The 16,182-nt window shown below is 52.0% G+C and overlaps 7 protein-coding genes across 9 annotated transcripts; 4 read left to right on the top strand and 3 right to left on the bottom strand.

Moving 5' to 3' along the window:
* Positions 1 to 42: 42 nt before the first annotated feature.
* LOC119556030 (ribosomal protein 63, mitochondrial) lies at positions 43 to 592 on the top strand. The gene is made up of 2 exons (XM_037867811.1): positions 43 to 314; positions 379 to 592. Exons 1-2 carry the CDS (start codon positions 144 to 146, stop codon positions 526 to 528), a joined length of 321 nt encoding a protein of 106 aa, XP_037723739.1. The 5' UTR covers positions 43 to 143; the 3' UTR covers positions 529 to 592.
* Positions 593 to 1,149: 557 nt separating this feature from the next.
* LOC119556024 (vacuolar protein sorting-associated protein 26) lies at positions 1,150 to 3,621 on the bottom strand. Its single transcript, XM_037867804.1, has 2 exons — positions 3,202 to 3,621; positions 1,150 to 3,103 (listed from the first exon to the last, which is right to left on the bottom strand). The coding sequence occupies exons 1-2, from the start codon at positions 3,343 to 3,345 to the stop codon at positions 1,796 to 1,798; spliced, it is 1,452 nt and encodes a 483-aa protein (XP_037723732.1). The 5' UTR covers positions 3,346 to 3,621; the 3' UTR covers positions 1,150 to 1,795.
* A 314-nt stretch (positions 3,622 to 3,935) lies between these two features.
* LOC119556027 (serine/threonine-protein phosphatase Pgam5, mitochondrial) lies at positions 3,936 to 5,313 on the top strand. Of its 2 annotated transcripts, none has more exons than XM_037867806.1 (2): positions 3,936 to 4,583; positions 4,650 to 5,313. In XM_037867806.1, the coding sequence occupies exons 1-2, from the start codon at positions 4,026 to 4,028 to the stop codon at positions 4,956 to 4,958; spliced, it is 867 nt and encodes a 288-aa protein (XP_037723734.1). In that variant the 5' UTR covers positions 3,936 to 4,025; the 3' UTR covers positions 4,959 to 5,313. The 2 variants fall into 2 exon arrangements, with proteins under 2 accessions (XP_037723734.1, XP_037723733.1); XM_037867805.1 differs by having other exon boundaries at positions 3,939 to 4,583; positions 4,647 to 5,174.
* Positions 5,314 to 5,329: 16 nt separating this feature from the next.
* Positions 5,330 to 8,905, bottom strand: LOC119556021 (protein MMS22-like). The gene is made up of 3 exons (XM_037867801.1): positions 8,466 to 8,905; positions 7,824 to 8,410; positions 5,330 to 7,756 (listed from the first exon to the last, which is right to left on the bottom strand). The coding sequence occupies exons 1-3, from the start codon at positions 8,798 to 8,800 to the stop codon at positions 5,352 to 5,354; spliced, it is 3,327 nt and encodes a 1,108-aa protein (XP_037723729.1). The 5' UTR covers positions 8,801 to 8,905; the 3' UTR covers positions 5,330 to 5,351.
* Positions 8,906 to 8,941: 36 nt separating this feature from the next.
* On the top strand, positions 8,942 to 10,967 carry LOC119556022 (peroxisomal targeting signal 1 receptor). Its single transcript, XM_037867802.1, has one exon. It carries the CDS (start codon positions 9,069 to 9,071, stop codon positions 10,743 to 10,745), a length of 1,677 nt encoding a protein of 558 aa, XP_037723730.1. The 5' UTR covers positions 8,942 to 9,068; the 3' UTR covers positions 10,746 to 10,967.
* On the bottom strand, positions 10,906 to 11,871 carry LOC119556028 (mediator of RNA polymerase II transcription subunit 18). Of its 2 annotated transcripts, XM_037867809.1 has the most exons (4): positions 11,836 to 11,856; positions 11,645 to 11,762; positions 11,291 to 11,577; positions 10,906 to 11,235 (listed from the first exon to the last, which is right to left on the bottom strand). In XM_037867809.1, the coding sequence occupies exons 2-4, from the start codon at positions 11,725 to 11,727 to the stop codon at positions 10,994 to 10,996; spliced, it is 612 nt and encodes a 203-aa protein (XP_037723737.1). In that variant the 5' UTR covers positions 11,728 to 11,762; positions 11,836 to 11,856; the 3' UTR covers positions 10,906 to 10,993. The 2 variants fall into 2 exon arrangements, with proteins under 2 accessions (XP_037723737.1, XP_037723735.1); XM_037867807.1 differs by having other exon boundaries at positions 11,645 to 11,871.
* Positions 11,872 to 12,242: 371 nt separating this feature from the next.
* Positions 12,243 to 15,875, top strand: LOC119557512. The gene is made up of 5 exons (XM_037870284.1): positions 12,243 to 13,836; positions 13,894 to 14,232; positions 14,299 to 14,953; positions 15,020 to 15,277; positions 15,341 to 15,875. The coding sequence occupies exons 1-5, from the start codon at positions 12,267 to 12,269 to the stop codon at positions 15,645 to 15,647; spliced, it is 3,129 nt and encodes a 1,042-aa protein (XP_037726212.1). The 5' UTR covers positions 12,243 to 12,266; the 3' UTR covers positions 15,648 to 15,875.
* Positions 15,876 to 16,182: the final 307 nt, after the last annotated feature.

The raw sequence follows: 16,182 nt of genomic DNA, 5'->3' as shown, positions 1-16,182 counted from the left end.
CTTATGGTCCATCGATGGTTTCAAAATAATCGGTGATTTCGCCCCCCAAGACTTTGGTCACACTGGATTCGTTACATACTGTTTTTGTATTTATCAAATTTGTTAAATAAAATAAGTAAATTAGCGAGATTTATTACTGAAAAATGCGCCTGACGCTGATCAACATGTTCAAGAAGACCGTTCCGGGTCACATATTCCGGGGAAAGCGGCGGCTGGTGAAGCCGGTCAGCCAGCGGGCAATGGACACCCTGACCCGCGAGTACGAGCGCCAGGAGCAGGTGATGCTGCTCCTCCGGCACCCCTATTTGACCCTGGTAAGTTGCCCCGCCATCTCCGCGGATTGTCCCACACTGACCACACCCATCTTGGCCCTCCCAGGAAGAGTCATCCGGACACGCCAAGGAGCTGCAGAAGCGCGAGAAGCTGGTGGCCAAGTGGACGGACGAGCAGACTCTGCGTAAGATGAAACCGCACGTGACCATCGAGGAGCGGCTGAACCAGCTGAAGATCAAGGAGGCCTGGGATTAGCTGCCACACCTGTTAAAGCTTCGTTACTTGTAAAATAAATATAGATTTTATGGAAATTATGTAATGCCTGCTGGAGCAGAGCCTGCCGTTCAGTCACTTGTTGAATATCCTGACCCAGTTTAGTTATGTCTTTCGCTAAGGATCTACTAAGCCAATTTTGCCACTGGTTGAGCATACAATTTTCGTAGGGTATTTCAATCTCTGCCCCATATAAATAATCAGCAACACCGGACGTCCATAATCATCTTCATATGTTTATCAGTACAAGAGCTTTTGGCATAGAACTTCCCCCATATTATATGTCGGACTACTAAATAGCTGAACTTATTAGAGTTCTAAATAGGATCGACCCGACTACACTCCTAAAACTCACTGTATTTGGCAGAACTGATATATATCTCTTTGTTTCTTTCGTGTTTGGCGCTCGCTTCGCTTTTATTCGTTTAATTGCGTTTCTAAGTGTATATATGTATATTAATATTTTGTGTATATTATGTATGTGAACTGTTATGTACATATGCAAGGCATGTAACATGTTTCGTCGCTTCCATTTCCGATCCTCCGGAGTCCGGGACATATCGCCATAATCAGATTAGAACCTTCCCAGCTTTGATTCTTTAGTACGCTATAGACTAAAACTTTATTATTAAATGGGTGTTTTGTCTTGTTGCTTTTATCTGTTATCTGTATTGGAGTCGGTTTAGTTTAATGCACAGTTTGATTTCAATTTCAGGGATTCTCACTTTTAGAAAGCAATTTCAACATTTTTCATATTGAAAAATTATATTTTCCAAACGCCCCAATAGGATAGGGAATGGTCATCGGAATACTAGGGGGTTTAACTAGTTTAGGGGGGTGTGGAGGATTTGGATTTGGATTTGGGTTCGGGTTCGAATCCGAATCCGAGTCAGAGACCATCACCATCTCCATCCGTTTTTCTTTAGCAATAATACCAATGGAAACGCCTAGAGATTGGTTATAGCTACGAGGTCGCCTCTTCTCATTTGTCCTAAGTTTCGTTTTGTTTCGTTACTATCATTTGCGTTTTGCTTGCTTTTGGTAAATGACGCGCATAACCTCAATAAAACATTTGTAACAATTTTAAATTAACTTTAAAAAAATAGATATATGCATATTTGTTGCTGCTGCTGCTGATGCTGCTGCTCCTCTGCCCTTCTGCTGCTGTATACGATTATATGCGTAATAGTTCCGCCTGCTGTTGCTGCTTAGCCCCCCGTGAAGATGGAGATCCTGTCCAGCTAACCACTCAATCGGCCACCAGCGGCGTCACGCTGGCCTTTTTCGCAGTGGCCGTAATTGCGTCCCCGGCCTCCTCCTCCGGCTGCACCTGCACCTCCGACGAATCGCCATCGGACCGGGAAAGCGGCGACGCTGGCAGCAATGGCGGCGGCGAACTGGAGAGCATGGCAACGGGCGAGGCACTTGTGGTGGCCGCTGCGGCTCCATCGCCCATGCCCCGCTCGGGAGCCGGTTCTGTAGCAGATGTCGTCGATGTGGGAACTGGAACTGGAACTGAAATGGGAGCCGTCGTCGGTGTGGGCGACAGTGGCGGCGAGTCCAGTTGCTGCTGGCTAAACTCCTGGTTGGGGCTCTCCCTGGTGAACAGGCCCATCTTCGACTCGGATCCCGCAGTGCCCGGCGCTGCCGGAGCTCCGCCCGCCTCGCCGCTGTCCGTGCTGGAGCTGATCAGCGAATGGGCCACCGTGGGCGCAGCGGGACCACTGACCAGGTGCGGCGGAGCGTGCAGCGGGACGTGTTGGTGCTGCTGATGTTGCTGCTGCTGCTGCTGGGCTCCATGGTAGCGCGGTATGTCCGCCTTGCGCCACAGCGTGATCTCCTGCTGCTTAAAGTAGCGCCGGTCCTCGGTGTCCATCAGCACCAGGTTGAGGAAATACTTGACCGAGAACTTCTTGTTGATGTCCCGCATGGTGGGCGTGAGATTGTAGCCGGCAAGGAAAACCCGGATGGGTATGCTCTCGCCCTTGACGGGCGCCCCGTCCATGATCTCGTACTTGGCGATCGTCTCGTTTTCGTTGAACATCGTGGGTCCAGTGCCCGTGCTCTCCCGCTTAATGATCGCGATCTCCATGTGCTTGATCTTGATGCGAACGAGCAGGAAGTAAATCTTACCGATGATCGTGTCCCGCAGGTGGTACTTGCTCTTGTTGTACTCGAATTCGATGTGCAGGCAGTCCTCGATGCCCACCTCCATCTTGATGGGGTTGTTCATTTCCGGGTAGCTGCACAGTGTGTGCACGGCGATGTCCACCTCCTTGGTGATGTCGCTGATCCGCCGGACGATGGTGGCGCGCAGGAAGTATCGTAGCCGCACATTCGACCCGGCGTACACCTCGAACTGCTTCTCCACGTTGGGGAAATCGAACGGATAGCTGTTGTTCTGGATGAGATCGCCCGGACGGGCCAGAGCCTTCGCCAAGCACTTGAACTCGTGGTGGTTTCCGCGGTCGTAGAACAGCTCTATCTGGCCGATAAATTCGATCTTGATGCCCTGGTGCTCCAACTTGCTGCCCGGCTTCTTGAGGGTCACGTTCACCTGGATAATAATAATAACAAAAAAAAATGAGGGGTGGATATGGGTTTATCTGTGGTAGATTGCGGGGCAACTCCCCCCTGGTGAACAAGAGGACGCACCTTGCCGGATACCGTCTCTCCGTCGTAGAAGAGCAGCATCTTCTCCACCTTGCCGTCCTCCCCCTTGACCTCCGCCGTCTTGTGCTCAGCTCCATCGAAGACTATCTCAATGTCCGCTGACTGGCCGAAACCCAGGAAATTCATAATTGATAAACGTCGAAACGAATCGGCTTCTTCCTCTTCTGCTGCTGCTTCTTCTTCCACTTGCCCCCGCCTCTGCTACGGCTGCTTCTTCTTGCTGCTCCGCTGGAATGTCGACGCTGTGGCTCCTGGTCGGCGGTCCTGGTCACCCGTATCCCTTAGATATTCTTTTCCGTAACCCTCGGCTTTATTGGGCGTTTTTCTGCGGCCTTTTTTGTGGTCCTTCGTTGCGCTGCTGGCGTGTGTGTCGCGTATGTGTGTGTGAAATGAAAAAAATTGCAATTTTTCACACAGTGGCGTTGCCACATCGCCGTCAATTCGATTGTTTTTAAGGAGTGCCTGATTTGGTACTTTTTGCAATTCAGTATTTATTTGGATTTAAGTGATACATAAAACGGATATTTACTTCATATTTTTGTTGTTTTTATACCTGTTTGTGCCTTATTAAATATGTGCTTGATCAAATGAATCACAAATTTTTTTTAATATTTATTGCTAGCGTTTGAAAAAGCTTTACCGCCATTTATTCCCACGCTTAAATACCATTGTGTGGTATTTATATGCTACAATGCTCACTCAGGGAAATACCGAAAGCACAGTATTTAAATACCGCACTTATTATTCAGCGGAATAACAATAAGAATAAAGAAAATAAGGTAAAGCCGCCACAGATCCCAAATAAGATGCGAAAGTTGACCAGCTTTGTGTGCGGCACAGGAGCCGGATTGGCGGCGTACTACCTGCAGCGGCTGCGCGACCCGCAGACGGCGGTGCAGAACTCGTGGACGCACAGCGACAAGCCGGTGGATCCGTGGGCCCTTTGGGACAGCAACTGGGACTGCCGGGAGCCGCGGGCCCTGGTCCGTCCCCTGCGTAACAGCCAGCCGGAGGAGGAGAACCGCTTCAATGCGGAGCTGGAGAAGGCCAAGGCCAAGAAGCCGCGTCACATCATCCTGGTGCGGCACGGCGAGTATCTGGACGTGGGCGACTCAGATGACACGCACCACCTCACGGAGCGCGGCCGCAAGCAAGCAGAATTCACCGGGAAACGGCTTTGCGAGCTGGGCATCAAGTGGGACAAGGTGGTGGCCTCCACAATGGTGCGGGCCCAGGAGACCTCGGACATCATACTCAAGCAGATCGACTACGACAAGGAGAAGGTGGTGAATTGCGCCTTCCTGCGCGAGGGAGCGCCCATTCCGCCCCAGCCGCCAGTGGGCCACTGGAAGCCGGAGGCATCTGTAAGTTAGGAGGGTCAACCCAATGAGAACGCCATTTCATTTCCGGATTTCATTTCCCTGCAGCAGTTCCTGCGCGACGGATCGCGCATAGAGGCCGCCTTCCGGCGATATTTCCACCGCGCTTATCCCGACCAGGAGAAGGAGAGCTACACACTGATCGTGGGTCACGGCAATGTGATCCGGTACTTCGTCTGTCGCGCCCTCCAATTCCCCGCCGAGGGCTGGCTGCGCATCAGCATCAACCACGCCTCCATCACCTGGCTGACCATCAGCCCGTCGGGCAACGTGTCCATCAAGTACCTGGGCGACTCCGGCTTCATGCCTGCCCCACTGCTCACCAACCGCATACCGCGGGACGCCAAGAACGTGGTTTAGTCGCCTGCCCACACACAAACACTGCCAGAATGAGAAGCAATATTAGTGTATTTATTGCCAAGCCTAAAAGTAAATCCGTAAGCTCAGATGGTGTTTTTGTATAAATGAACATGTAAATTATTATCGCACCTTAAAGTAAATCACCAATGGAAAGAGGATCATCAAGACTTCCGACTGAAATAATAACATTTTATAGAATGCCAAACTTTAAAAAAAGGTTTCTCAATTAAACTAGGGAGTGAAGTATTCTTTGCAAAGCAATGTTGATTATTTTGTATAAATGCTATAACTTATTTACAGAACAATCCCCTAGCAGTGACAAAATAGAATGAAATCACAATCAAAACACTATAAACCAATTTGTTATTTTCTACCTAGAGCTATAAACTAACTTTAAACTTTGCTTAAGACATTCTGGAGTCGCTGCAGGCACTTGCGTATGCCCACATCCTCGCCAGCGCCGCGTTTTAGCTCCACCTGTTTGGCCTGCTCCCTCACAAAAAACAGCAGTGGAGCTACCAGATCTGGTGCTAGCTCCGCCAGTTTAATCAGCATCTGGAAGTAAAAGTACGTGCAGTGGGCCAGGTGCTTTTCGGCCAGCGATCGCAAGTGATTGGAGCACAAATCCCTGACAGCCTGCGAGCGCTTGTATGCCCCGTGAGAGACCAGCGCTCCATAGAGACCAAACACCTGACCGCGACTGATGTCCAGTTCATCCACGAACATCACGTGCTCCAGTAGCTGGATGTGCACGCCGCGCAAGAGGGTCAGCAGTTGCTGTTCCTGCTCCATGGCCGTGCCCTCGATCAGTTGCTGCACAATGGTGATCACCAGACCCGCATGCTGGCCCGCCTTCCGTCGCTGCACCACCAGGAACTGGCTCATTAGCAGCTGGAGCACAAATTGCGCCAGCACTCCATCCACATCCGATTGGAGGAGCGTGGCGTACGGTCGAGCCACCAGCTTAGCGTTGGGGGAGAAGCTAAAGTGCGGAGTCCAGTGCTGAACCAGTTGCTCCAGTGTTTTGGCCACGTAGGCGTCAGTGCGGTAGGGCAGCCGACCAATCCCCTGCAGCAACACAGGGAAGATCTTGTGCACCATCTGCGGTAAGCGCCCCTCGGGCGGAACTCCAGCTTGTAGTTGCGTGGTGAGCAGGAACCGCACCATTGCCAGGTGAAAGAAACAGGTGGGTTTGGAGCGGACGTACGCCAGAGTGGGACAGTTGTAGATGACGATTGCCAGGAAGCTGTAAAAGCGGGATCCCAGCTCCGAACGCAGCCGATCCGGCGGCAGCCACAGCTCGAAATGATTCACATAGGCGTGCAGTTTGTGGCTCAACTGCATACGGACGTGGGCCGCACCTTCTTCCTGTTGGGCACGCCTTCCCAAAGCTCCGAAAAATGCGCAAAGCGGCTCGCGACCGCCTTCCAAAGAGGCTGGATCGATGCATAGTTGTCTGAACTCCTCCAGCTGGATGACATAAGGTTTCATAGCCAGTACAGACTCATGCTGCGCGTTGAGGAGAACAAGAGATTTCACCCAAACCTGGAGGATCGTGGAGCTTGCTGGCCGGCCGTCGCCTTCCAGCACCTGAAGCATCAACTGAGCCGAAGCGGCCATATTAATTGGTTCTGGTCCCTGCAGGAAGCCCAGCAGCAGCTTGTCCCCATCCTTGTCCAGGGCAACAAAGTTGGCTGCCAGCTTCGGAAGCCATGAGCTATGGCCACTGACATACTGTGTCCTCAGCACAGGCAAAATATGCTGTTGGAGGGCCTCCTTTATGCCACTGGCATTACCCGTCACTGCTCTTGGTTCGCTAAGACGCAGAATTAGATGATAAATGGCCTGCCACACGCGATCCTGCGATGCCTGGCCACTCTTCTCCACGTAGTGCGCCAGCCAGGGCCCCAGGAGCCGCTGTTCGCCGCGTTTAAAATCATCCGCCAGATCAAATATAGACTGTAGGCTATTCACATAGATGGCGGCCACCTCCGTATCGTTCCGAATGGTGGCCAACTGGCTGAGTAGCTTGCCCACATAATCATCCATGGGCAGGCGATGCTGGGCATGCAAGAGAAGCAGAGCCATGTGGCCCTTGGCCACTAGAATCCTCCGCACCGGTGGTAGCTTATCCAGGGCCAGACAGAGCAGCATTTCACGCAGCTTGGGCGCCAGCTCTCCGAGATCCTCATGGCAGAGCAAAAGGCACAAGAAGAGCTCGATCACATGGTGAATACCTGGCTCATTAAGAGCCAAAAGTTTCGCGGCACTGAATTTGCTGAAGATACGACCGAGCAGCTTCTGGCGTTGGTTGCTTCGTCCCTGCAAAGGCAAAAGCTTCAAGGTTCTGCCCAACATCCAGGCGTACATGGTGAAACTGCTGAGATTTAGATCTTCCAGCTGGGATTTTGCCAGCAGCTTGCTGTAGCGCTCCACGTAAGCAGCCCCACTGGTACAGGTAAGCGGTAGCTGGTCCAGCTCTGTTCCCGCACTAAAGTTGCAGTTTAGGGATCGATGCAGGTACTCCCACAGCTGACAGAGTACATCCGTGTCCGGATGCCCGAGCTGCAGTTGCAGAGGAGCGAGTAGCGTGAGGTAAACACGTCGCTGCTGCTCGTCCGGCTGGCTGGCCAAGAATTGCTTTAGCAGATTGGCGGTTTGGAAGCTTCCAGGTGGCGAGGTGAGCGTATGATCCGGCTGGTACTGACCCTCACTGTTGTATTCGTCCAAACGCGCCAGGCCAAGTCTTAGCCAGGAATAGAACTCGTGGTACGCCAAAGAAACCGCATAGTTGTCACCTGAAGGAGAAAGAAAGGTGAGATTTAAAACGGAAAGCCACAAAATCTAGTCATCTTCGCCGCTTACCCTGAAAATAATTTGACTTATGCCTCTGCATGGCCTTGTGGAAGAGCATCCAAAAGTCCAGATCCCTCTCACCCAGCCATTTGGGGATAAGGTGTTTCAGCAGCAACCACAGCTCCTTGGTGCAGCGACACACGAACGGCGAGGTATGGATGAGCTCCGGGCGATGCCTGCCCCGGTAGTGATGTCCGGCACACACGATCAGATCGTCCAGCGTGCGCTCCAGCTGCCCCAGGAAGCCTTGATCCTCCCCAGAGGCAAACAACATGTGGAGGTCCAAGAAGCGCCACTCCAGGATGCCGTGATACAAGTGATAGGCCGGTGCCTGGCACTCGTTTCCCTTGCTGTGCTCCGCAAAGTACAAAACCTTCCAGGCATCCGTATCCAGCTGATTGTTGAGCAAGTGACGAAGATCCTCCAGAAACTGTGGTGCCCCTGCTAGCAGGTCGTTCTCCCGCAGGCGGAGCATCAGGTGATAGAAGTGGCTGACCTGCTGGCGTACTTGATACCAGCCAGAGTTCATGAAGGCAGATGTGGCCTGCAATTGCTGTTGACCGGCCACAGCGGCAAATAGTTTCTGCACATTCTTGCTGGGAATAGGATTCAGGTTAGGACTTGAGGTTGGGAAAAAAAATGAGTACGCACCAGGCCTCGCCATGCAGGTAGTTCCTCACCGCTGCAACCACCAGTTGTCCCTGGTCAAAGTCAAAGCATAGATTCTCCAGCCGACAGCGGCGTGGATCCAGTTGGGCGTAGCCATTCCGCAAGAAGCCCTCGCCCGGAAACTGACTCTTCAGCGTGTCCCGGCCGCTGCAGCAGAACTCCGGCAGGAAATCCAGTCCCTCGTCCAATTCCTCCTCTTCGGCATCGTCCACGTCCATTTGCCCGTTGCCGGTTTCCTGCTGAAGCTTCTGGGTGGCCTGTGTGAAGGCGGTCAGGATCTCCTCGTCGTCATCCGACTGGAAAAGGTCGTAGTCCATGGTGCAGGCGGGGATTTAGGTTTTGAAACCAATTCTCTGGAGGATTGGATTTTGCGCGGCGATATTTTAATTACTACTGAATGCCCCTAGTGGGATCGGGGCGTTGTGCAACACTGGCGCATAGCCGATAACAAAGTCGATAACCGCCGATACAATGCTCAGGTAATCTTGGTGGACATTTGGACCTTTGTTGTGGACCTGACTTGGCCTCTCCTCTTATCGCCTGTTGCACCAGTTACGTTACGTAGCATCCCCCACCTCGAGCACCATGTCGTTCCGGCCGCTGATCGAGGGCGACTGCGGCGGCGTGAATCCGTTGATGCAGCTGGGCGGCCAGTTCACCCGCGATGTTGCCCACAAGGATGAGGGCTATGTGCAGCGGCAGTTCGAGCGGGGCGCTCGTCCCGAGGACCAGTTGATCAACGAGTTCCTGGGCCAGGTGGCTGCCCCACCGCAGTCCTTTCAAATGGACACATTGCTCCAGGAGATGCGGGATATAAACATCTACGGAAATCCACAACAGCAGATGCACCAGCAGCAGGCAGAGCAGTGGGGCCAGGACTTTGCACGCGGTCTAGCGCCTGCACTGCCCAACAAGATGATCCACATGCAGGCGCAACAGCAGGACCTACAGCACGCCCAGGAGTTTTTCGACGAGCCTTTGATCAGCAGCCAGAACTTCCGACCGTTGCATCGACATCCGCTGATGGCCATTACGGCCGGACAGCAGCAGCAGGACCCCTTCTTCGACTCGGCCATGGAGACCATCGTCACAGACAACCTCCCCCAGGCGCCGCAGGGCGAGTCGCTGGAAGATTGGATTAGCGATTATCAGCGCAGTGCCGAGCAGAAGGAGCAGACTGCCTCCAACTTCAACGAGAAGTTCTGGCAGCGGTTGCAGGACGAGTGGCAGAAGCTGGCCGATGAGAACGAGCATCCGTGGCTATCGGAATACAATGACAACATGGACGCCTACAAGGAGTACGAGTTCGCCGAGGAGAACCCCATGTCCGAGCTGGAGAACGCGTTCGAGAAGGGTAAGGAGTATCTAGCCAAGGGCGACATACCCAGCGCCGTTCTCTGTTTCGAGGTGGCGGCCAAGAAACAGCCAGAGCGCGCTGAGGTCTGGCAGCTGCTGGGCAGTTCGCAGGCGGAGAACGAAATGGATCCTCAGGCCATAGCGGCTCTAAAGCGGGCCTACGACCTGCAGCCGGACAACCAGCAGGTCCTGATGGCCCTGGCCGTCTGCTACACCAACGAGGGTCTACAGAACAACGCCGTGCGTATGCTGTGCAGCTGGCTTGCAGTGCATCCCAAGTACCAGCACCTGGTCGCCGCCTATCCGGAGCTGCTGAACGAGGGCACTTCGCTGGCCTCGTCGCTGATTGGTCCAAGTAAGCTGCGCGATCTCCAACAGATCTACTTGGAGGCGGTACGTCAGCATCCGGCGGAGGTGGATGCCGAGGTTCAGGAGGCGCTCGGCGTGCTATACAATCTCTCCGGGGAGTTTGATAAGGCGGTGGACTGCTACCAGTCCGCATTGCAGGTGGATCCGCAGAATGCCAAAACATGGAACCGTTTGGGCGCCAGCTTGGCCAACGGTTCGCGTTCCGTGGAAGCGGTGGAGGCCTATCAGCGTGCGCTACAGCTCCAACCGGGCTTCATCCGGGTGCGCTACAACGTGGGAGTGTGTTGCATGAACCTTAAGGCCTACAAGGAAGCTGTGGAGCATCTGCTAACGGCGCTCACCATGCAGGCTCACACTAACGCCGCCCGGGAGTTGCCCAATGCGGCGATGGCGGCCACCAGCGGTGGTCAGAACCAAATGTCCGAGTCCATTTGGAGCACAGTTAAGATGGTCATCTCGCTGATGGGTCGCAGCGATCTCCAAGGCCACGTGAGTGATCGCAATCTGGCGGCCCTTAACGAGGCCTTCAAGGACTAACCAACCATCAGCTTCTTTCTTTCGGAAAACCCTTTGTTGTTCTTATATATATTTTTCTATGGTTTAATCTGTAAGCAATTTAATATTTCTGTGGTATCTAAGCATAAAATTGAGATATGTTTCAGTTCGGTATTGTAATGAAACCATTCCTTTTCGATTCTTTGTTGTCTGTATATTTTTCTATGTCCTTATCGTTAAGCAATAAAATTACTGTTGAAGAAACACGAAGTGTACCTTTATTACATTTACTATGGCATTCCGCCCAGCCGCTTGTAGTCGATCTTCTCGAGCTGAACCAGCGGCTTTAGCTGTTCGGCGAACACGCGCATCTCCTCGCCGACATTCTCCTGCCCCGTGGGCGCCACCACCGAGAGTTCCACTATGTGAGACTGCGAGATGGGCTCGTTGGCCATATCTTGCTGTTTGCCAGGCACGATTTTAATGAGTTTGGAGACGGTGATTTTCATGCGACCCTTGCGAAACATGTAGCCTGAAATTTTTTGATATGTTGAAAAGTGTGCTATAATTGAGATGTTGTTTCTCACCCTTGGCTATGTACTCGAACTCCAGGCGAAAGCCCATCTCTGTGAGAAACTCCAAGATGCCATTGGTGCAGGCGCAGTCCATGCAGCTGCGCACCAGCGTGGGCCGCCGCTGGTCCACCTCGGGGTTGCCCAAGTAGCGCATCTGGAACGGAGCATCGCGACCGAGGGCCCGGCGCACTCGAAGCAGCAGCGGCTGGTTGGCGTTGGGCTGGCGCAGGCTCATGCACACCTCCAGGTCGTGAAAGTGCTCCGGCGAGGTGTCCACATTGTCGCAGAGTCCCTTGAGCCTGTGCGATGGCGATTAAATAATATTCTTAATTGGTTTAAGTGGGTTAAATCCAAAGGTATATTCACCTGTGCATCAGGTGCTCCACGGCGGAGTCCAGGATGGAGCCCTGCAGCAAGTACTCCAGGTTGGGAAGGAAGCGGTTGTTCATCGCGTGGGAGAGGGACTCGCGCGCTGATGATACACCTGACATGGACATGGATGAAATTGGTTTTGCGTGGATTATTAACTAAAGTATTTCAAATTGGCTTTCAGATACCGGCTTTGTTTTGTTTTGTTTATATTACTTAGTGGTTTACCAACACTGGCATTTGGTTTCCCCAGAGCTGGCCTTTTAGACATTTTATTTGCAGTTCTACCTTTGTTTGACAGTCCAAATAATAAATTTACTCATAAATTCATACAAATGTATTAAGGTAAGATCATTTTGTTTCAAACAAAATTAAGAACCAATTATTAATAACCATTTGTCAATCCCATAATGAAACATTAAAGTTTTAAAGGTTGCTCACTGGACAAAAATCTGAGTTGCTTCTAGCTATAGCTATATCTTGGCCTGCGAGTACAAATGACAATCGATATCGATATCGATGATAGCAAACCGACGCGCACAAAATATAAATTTTACGAATTTGTTTAAAACACATTCTTAAAGATAAGTTTACCGTAAATCTCAACGACGCCCCCAAAATGGCGGATCATAAGTATAGGCTCTTCAATGCGGTCGATCCGAGCAAAGTAAAGGTTCCTTTCAATCAGAAATTCGCCAATTTGACGCTATCCTCCCATAAAAATCGACAGCAGGTGTCCTTGGTGCCAAAGAAACAGCAGGCGAAGATAAATCCTCGGGAGAAGAATCATCATACGGCAGATCCCATGCGTGGAAATTTGGGTGCGCCGCCCGGCGTAGAAAATATGGAGAACGAGCACCACGATCTCGATGGTTCCGATTACATGGACCCCCTGCAGCTGAGCTGCAGCCAGGATGTGGGCGATGTGGAGCATCTGTCCGCTGGCATCAGCAATTTGACAGTGCAGGAGCCACCGCAGCCGCCCAAGCAAGAGATCTCCATTTGCATTTCCTCCACTACGGAAGAGGAAGATTCCGGCGACGACGGCGGCGCTTCCTGTATCACCATTTCCGATTCCAGCGAGGACGAAGATGAGCCGCTGCCCCCCGATAGCATGGCAGTGAGTGATAGAACACAAGCGGCCGATCCCGACCAGGAGGTCATACCACCGCCCATGCTCTCCACAGACAAAGTGCAGCGCATCGAGGCCTTCCTGCGGGATGTGTCGATTGAGCGGCGCGAGATGGAGCAGAATGGCCCCCTGACACCATCCCCCATCTCGTGCACCAAGCGGCAATCTCGGATAGCCGAGGCGGACACTGAATCTATGTCGCCGCCCGACGAGGACTGGCAGCCACCGGTTACCAGGCCGATTGACAGCAGCAAACGACTTGCGGACAACGAGACGCAGGTGGACACCATCTGCTCTGCGGAAATGTCGCGCTTGGACAGCAGCAAGCGACTGGCGGACGACGAGACGGAGGCGAATACCCTAGGATCAGGGGATCTAGAGCCTAGGGATAGTAGTAAGCGACTGGCGGACAATGACACCGAACTCAACACCCTGTGTTCCGATAACTCTAGTAGTCATAACTCAACTCTCCACGAGGAGCAGCCCGTTCCAGAGGAATCCATTGAAATACCAGAGACCAGCAGCGAGGCCGAGCCCACGCCGCAGAAACCCAGTTCCGGTTCCTCAACATCGGGCGAGGACGAGCTTGGATCCGTTCAAGTGAGCAGCATTAATATATCAGCCAAGATCAACATCAAGATCAGCATTCCCACCTTGGGGTCAAGTTCGGCGGAGGATGACGATGATCAGTACCCGTCGCCCAGGGCAACAAAGTCCCTGCCCAGTTCCGAGGAGGTGCAGCACCAGGAACAGCAGCAGCTGCAGCGGGAGCCTCAGAATTCCCTTCATCAAAAATCCATGTTGTCCACGGGCGATGCTTCCGAGGATGAGCAGTTCCTCACCCACGCCGAGAAGCTGCTGAATCAATTGTATGGCAAATCCTGGCAAACACCAGACGTAATTCGCACTCTAAAGCGATCCAGTGGCAGTGGCGGGAAAACAGCTCCCCTAAAGCCCAGGAATACTCCAGCAACTGCGGCTACCACCGCCAAAAAGAAGAAGCCACGCCCTCCGCCCGTTAGGCCAGACGAAAGTGTCCTTGAGGATTTTAGCATATGTAAGAATTTAGATTGCTTTTTGTAAAACATCAAGAAACACGCTCTTTCATTTGCAGTTACCCGACCCCTGCGCGCAACTCAAACTCCTCTGAACTCCACTCGCCTGCCTCCTGTGCGAGCTGTCCAAACGGAGAGACGTCCGCGTACCCAGAAGCCAGTGACGAGGCCACGCACAAATCACGTGGACGAAGATCGCTGGCGGAAGCTTATAGATTCTGACAGCGGTACAGATGCCTCTGACGACGAGGATGCGGATGCCACGTTCAGCGAAAGCGGCAGTGACAGCGACAGCGATTCCGGCAAGCAGGGCAAGCAGAAGGGCGGTGACCTTACCTACCTAGACTTGACCAAAGACGAGGTGGAGGTCATTAGCAATCCCGACGAGGATACGCATTGTAAGAGCAACGTGTAATTTGAATCCATTCTTTGCCATGCTCAAGAAATTCGTTTACTTTTTATAGCGCCCAAGACTCATCGTCGACTGGACGATATACTACGCTCTTGTCGTGCCAGCGTTAAAGCTAAACTTCCTGCGACGCCTGCCCCCCAGGCCACCACTCGCCGCCAACTCTTTACACCAAACGCTGGCTTCGAGGACGAGATCGAGGCTAGAGCGATAGTGGACAAGGCATTAGACTTGGACATGCTCGATGAACTGGAGAACGACTACCTGCCCGGCACTCCTGTCCATAAGCGATTGCAAGAGGTAAAGAAGAATCTGGGCATTGGGCAGCAAGTACAAACAACGCCCCAGCAGAGCCCAATCCTCAAGTTGCTCACGCCACAAACTGCGCCGCCAAAGGCCTTCGCTCCGCCCAAAGCCACCGCCCCACCGAAATCCACTGCCCGCAAGCCCAAGAAGCAAAAGGAACTTCCACCAATCCTGACCAGCGGCAAATGCAGCTTCCTGAAATCGCTGGAGGGACAAGTGAGTCGGGATCGGGCGGACAATGAGGCCTTTTTCTATCGGGAGAACTTCGCTAAGAATAAGGATCAGTTGGCCCATCATCTCTACAAGATGTTCAACGCCCAGGTGTTCAACAACGAGCTGGATGTACCCATCACCTGGTCCAAACTGCTGCGCAACACAGCAGGACGATGCATGAACAAGCGCAAGTGAGTGATTCTAGACCCTGATAGTTGGAATATCCAACTAAAACCAAAATTCTGCTTCATCTTTAGACTTAACCAGCGCAGCAGCGTGGTGGAACTGAGCGTCAAAGTTCTGACAACGGCGGATCGTCTACGTTGCACCTTGATACACGAACTGTGCCATGCGGCGGCCTGGGTATTCAATGGCGAGGGCGGCCACGGGCGGGTGTGGAAGATGTGGGCCCAACGGGCCAACGACAAGTTTCCCGATCTGCCGCAGATAAAGGTCTGCCACAGCTACAATATCGAGTTCAAGTACACCTACAAGTGCCTGAGCTGCGACAAATCGTGAGTGTTCATAGCGAGATTATAAAGGATATTAGTGTAGAGAGTTTCCTTTTTGCACCACAGATCACATGCGCACTCCCGTTCCCGTAAGGTGGAGGACCTGCGCTGCAGGATCTGCCGTGGTCCCATCACCCTTTTCCTGAACAAAAAAGACAAGCAGGGTAATACTGTGTCCACGCCGGCGGGTGAGGCCAAAGGATTCGCCAAGTTCGTCAAGGACAACTTTCAGAAGCACAAGCGGGAGAACTTGACTGCCGCTCAGGTTATGCGAATCCTCAGCGTGGAGTACGCCAAGCAGAAGGGTCAGCCGGCGGGGGAGACAGCGGCGTCGATCGCCAGCCAAGTGGAAACGCTGACACTAGACGACTAGTCCAATTAACTGGACTACGGATAAAAAGCTGAAGATTTTACCAATTTTTAAGCATTGCGCTCTTTGAGCCTTAAAATATCGGAAAATCCGATCAAAACTCAGTTCGTTGAAAACCGAAATAAGGATTACAGATGTATATTTTGTTTTATGTATTTTATTTTATAGTTTATATTGTTTACTTGACCAAAAAACAAAGTTTCCATTAAAGTTTAGAGGGCAGCATTGAAATTCAACGGACGTTTAAAATTCAGTGTTGCGTAACACGTTCTTGCATAGCCGGTGTTTGCTGGCGGTGTTGGAAAATGGGAGAGTGTGCAGGCTACAATAACACACCCTGTAAACGTTTAGGGTATGCTTGTTTTGAAGTGACTTCAAATATTTATGTATTGACAATTAATAAGTTTTGAGCACTAGCAGCTTTGGTTATTACATATCATCATGTGTGTAACTCAACTATTAAAATAAATGTGTCGAAACATTAAAAATATATATGTTATAACATAAACTCACATAACTTATATTAATTTATTGGATG

This window comes from Drosophila subpulchrella, chromosome X, assembly GCF_014743375.2.
Source record: "Drosophila subpulchrella strain 33 F10 #4 breed RU33 chromosome X, RU_Dsub_v1.1 Primary Assembly, whole genome shotgun sequence".
Classification (NCBI taxonomy): domain Eukaryota; kingdom Metazoa; phylum Arthropoda; class Insecta; order Diptera; family Drosophilidae; genus Drosophila; species Drosophila subpulchrella.
Note: the sequence above shows the minus strand (reverse complement) of the source record. Positions and strands in the feature narration are given on the sequence as shown.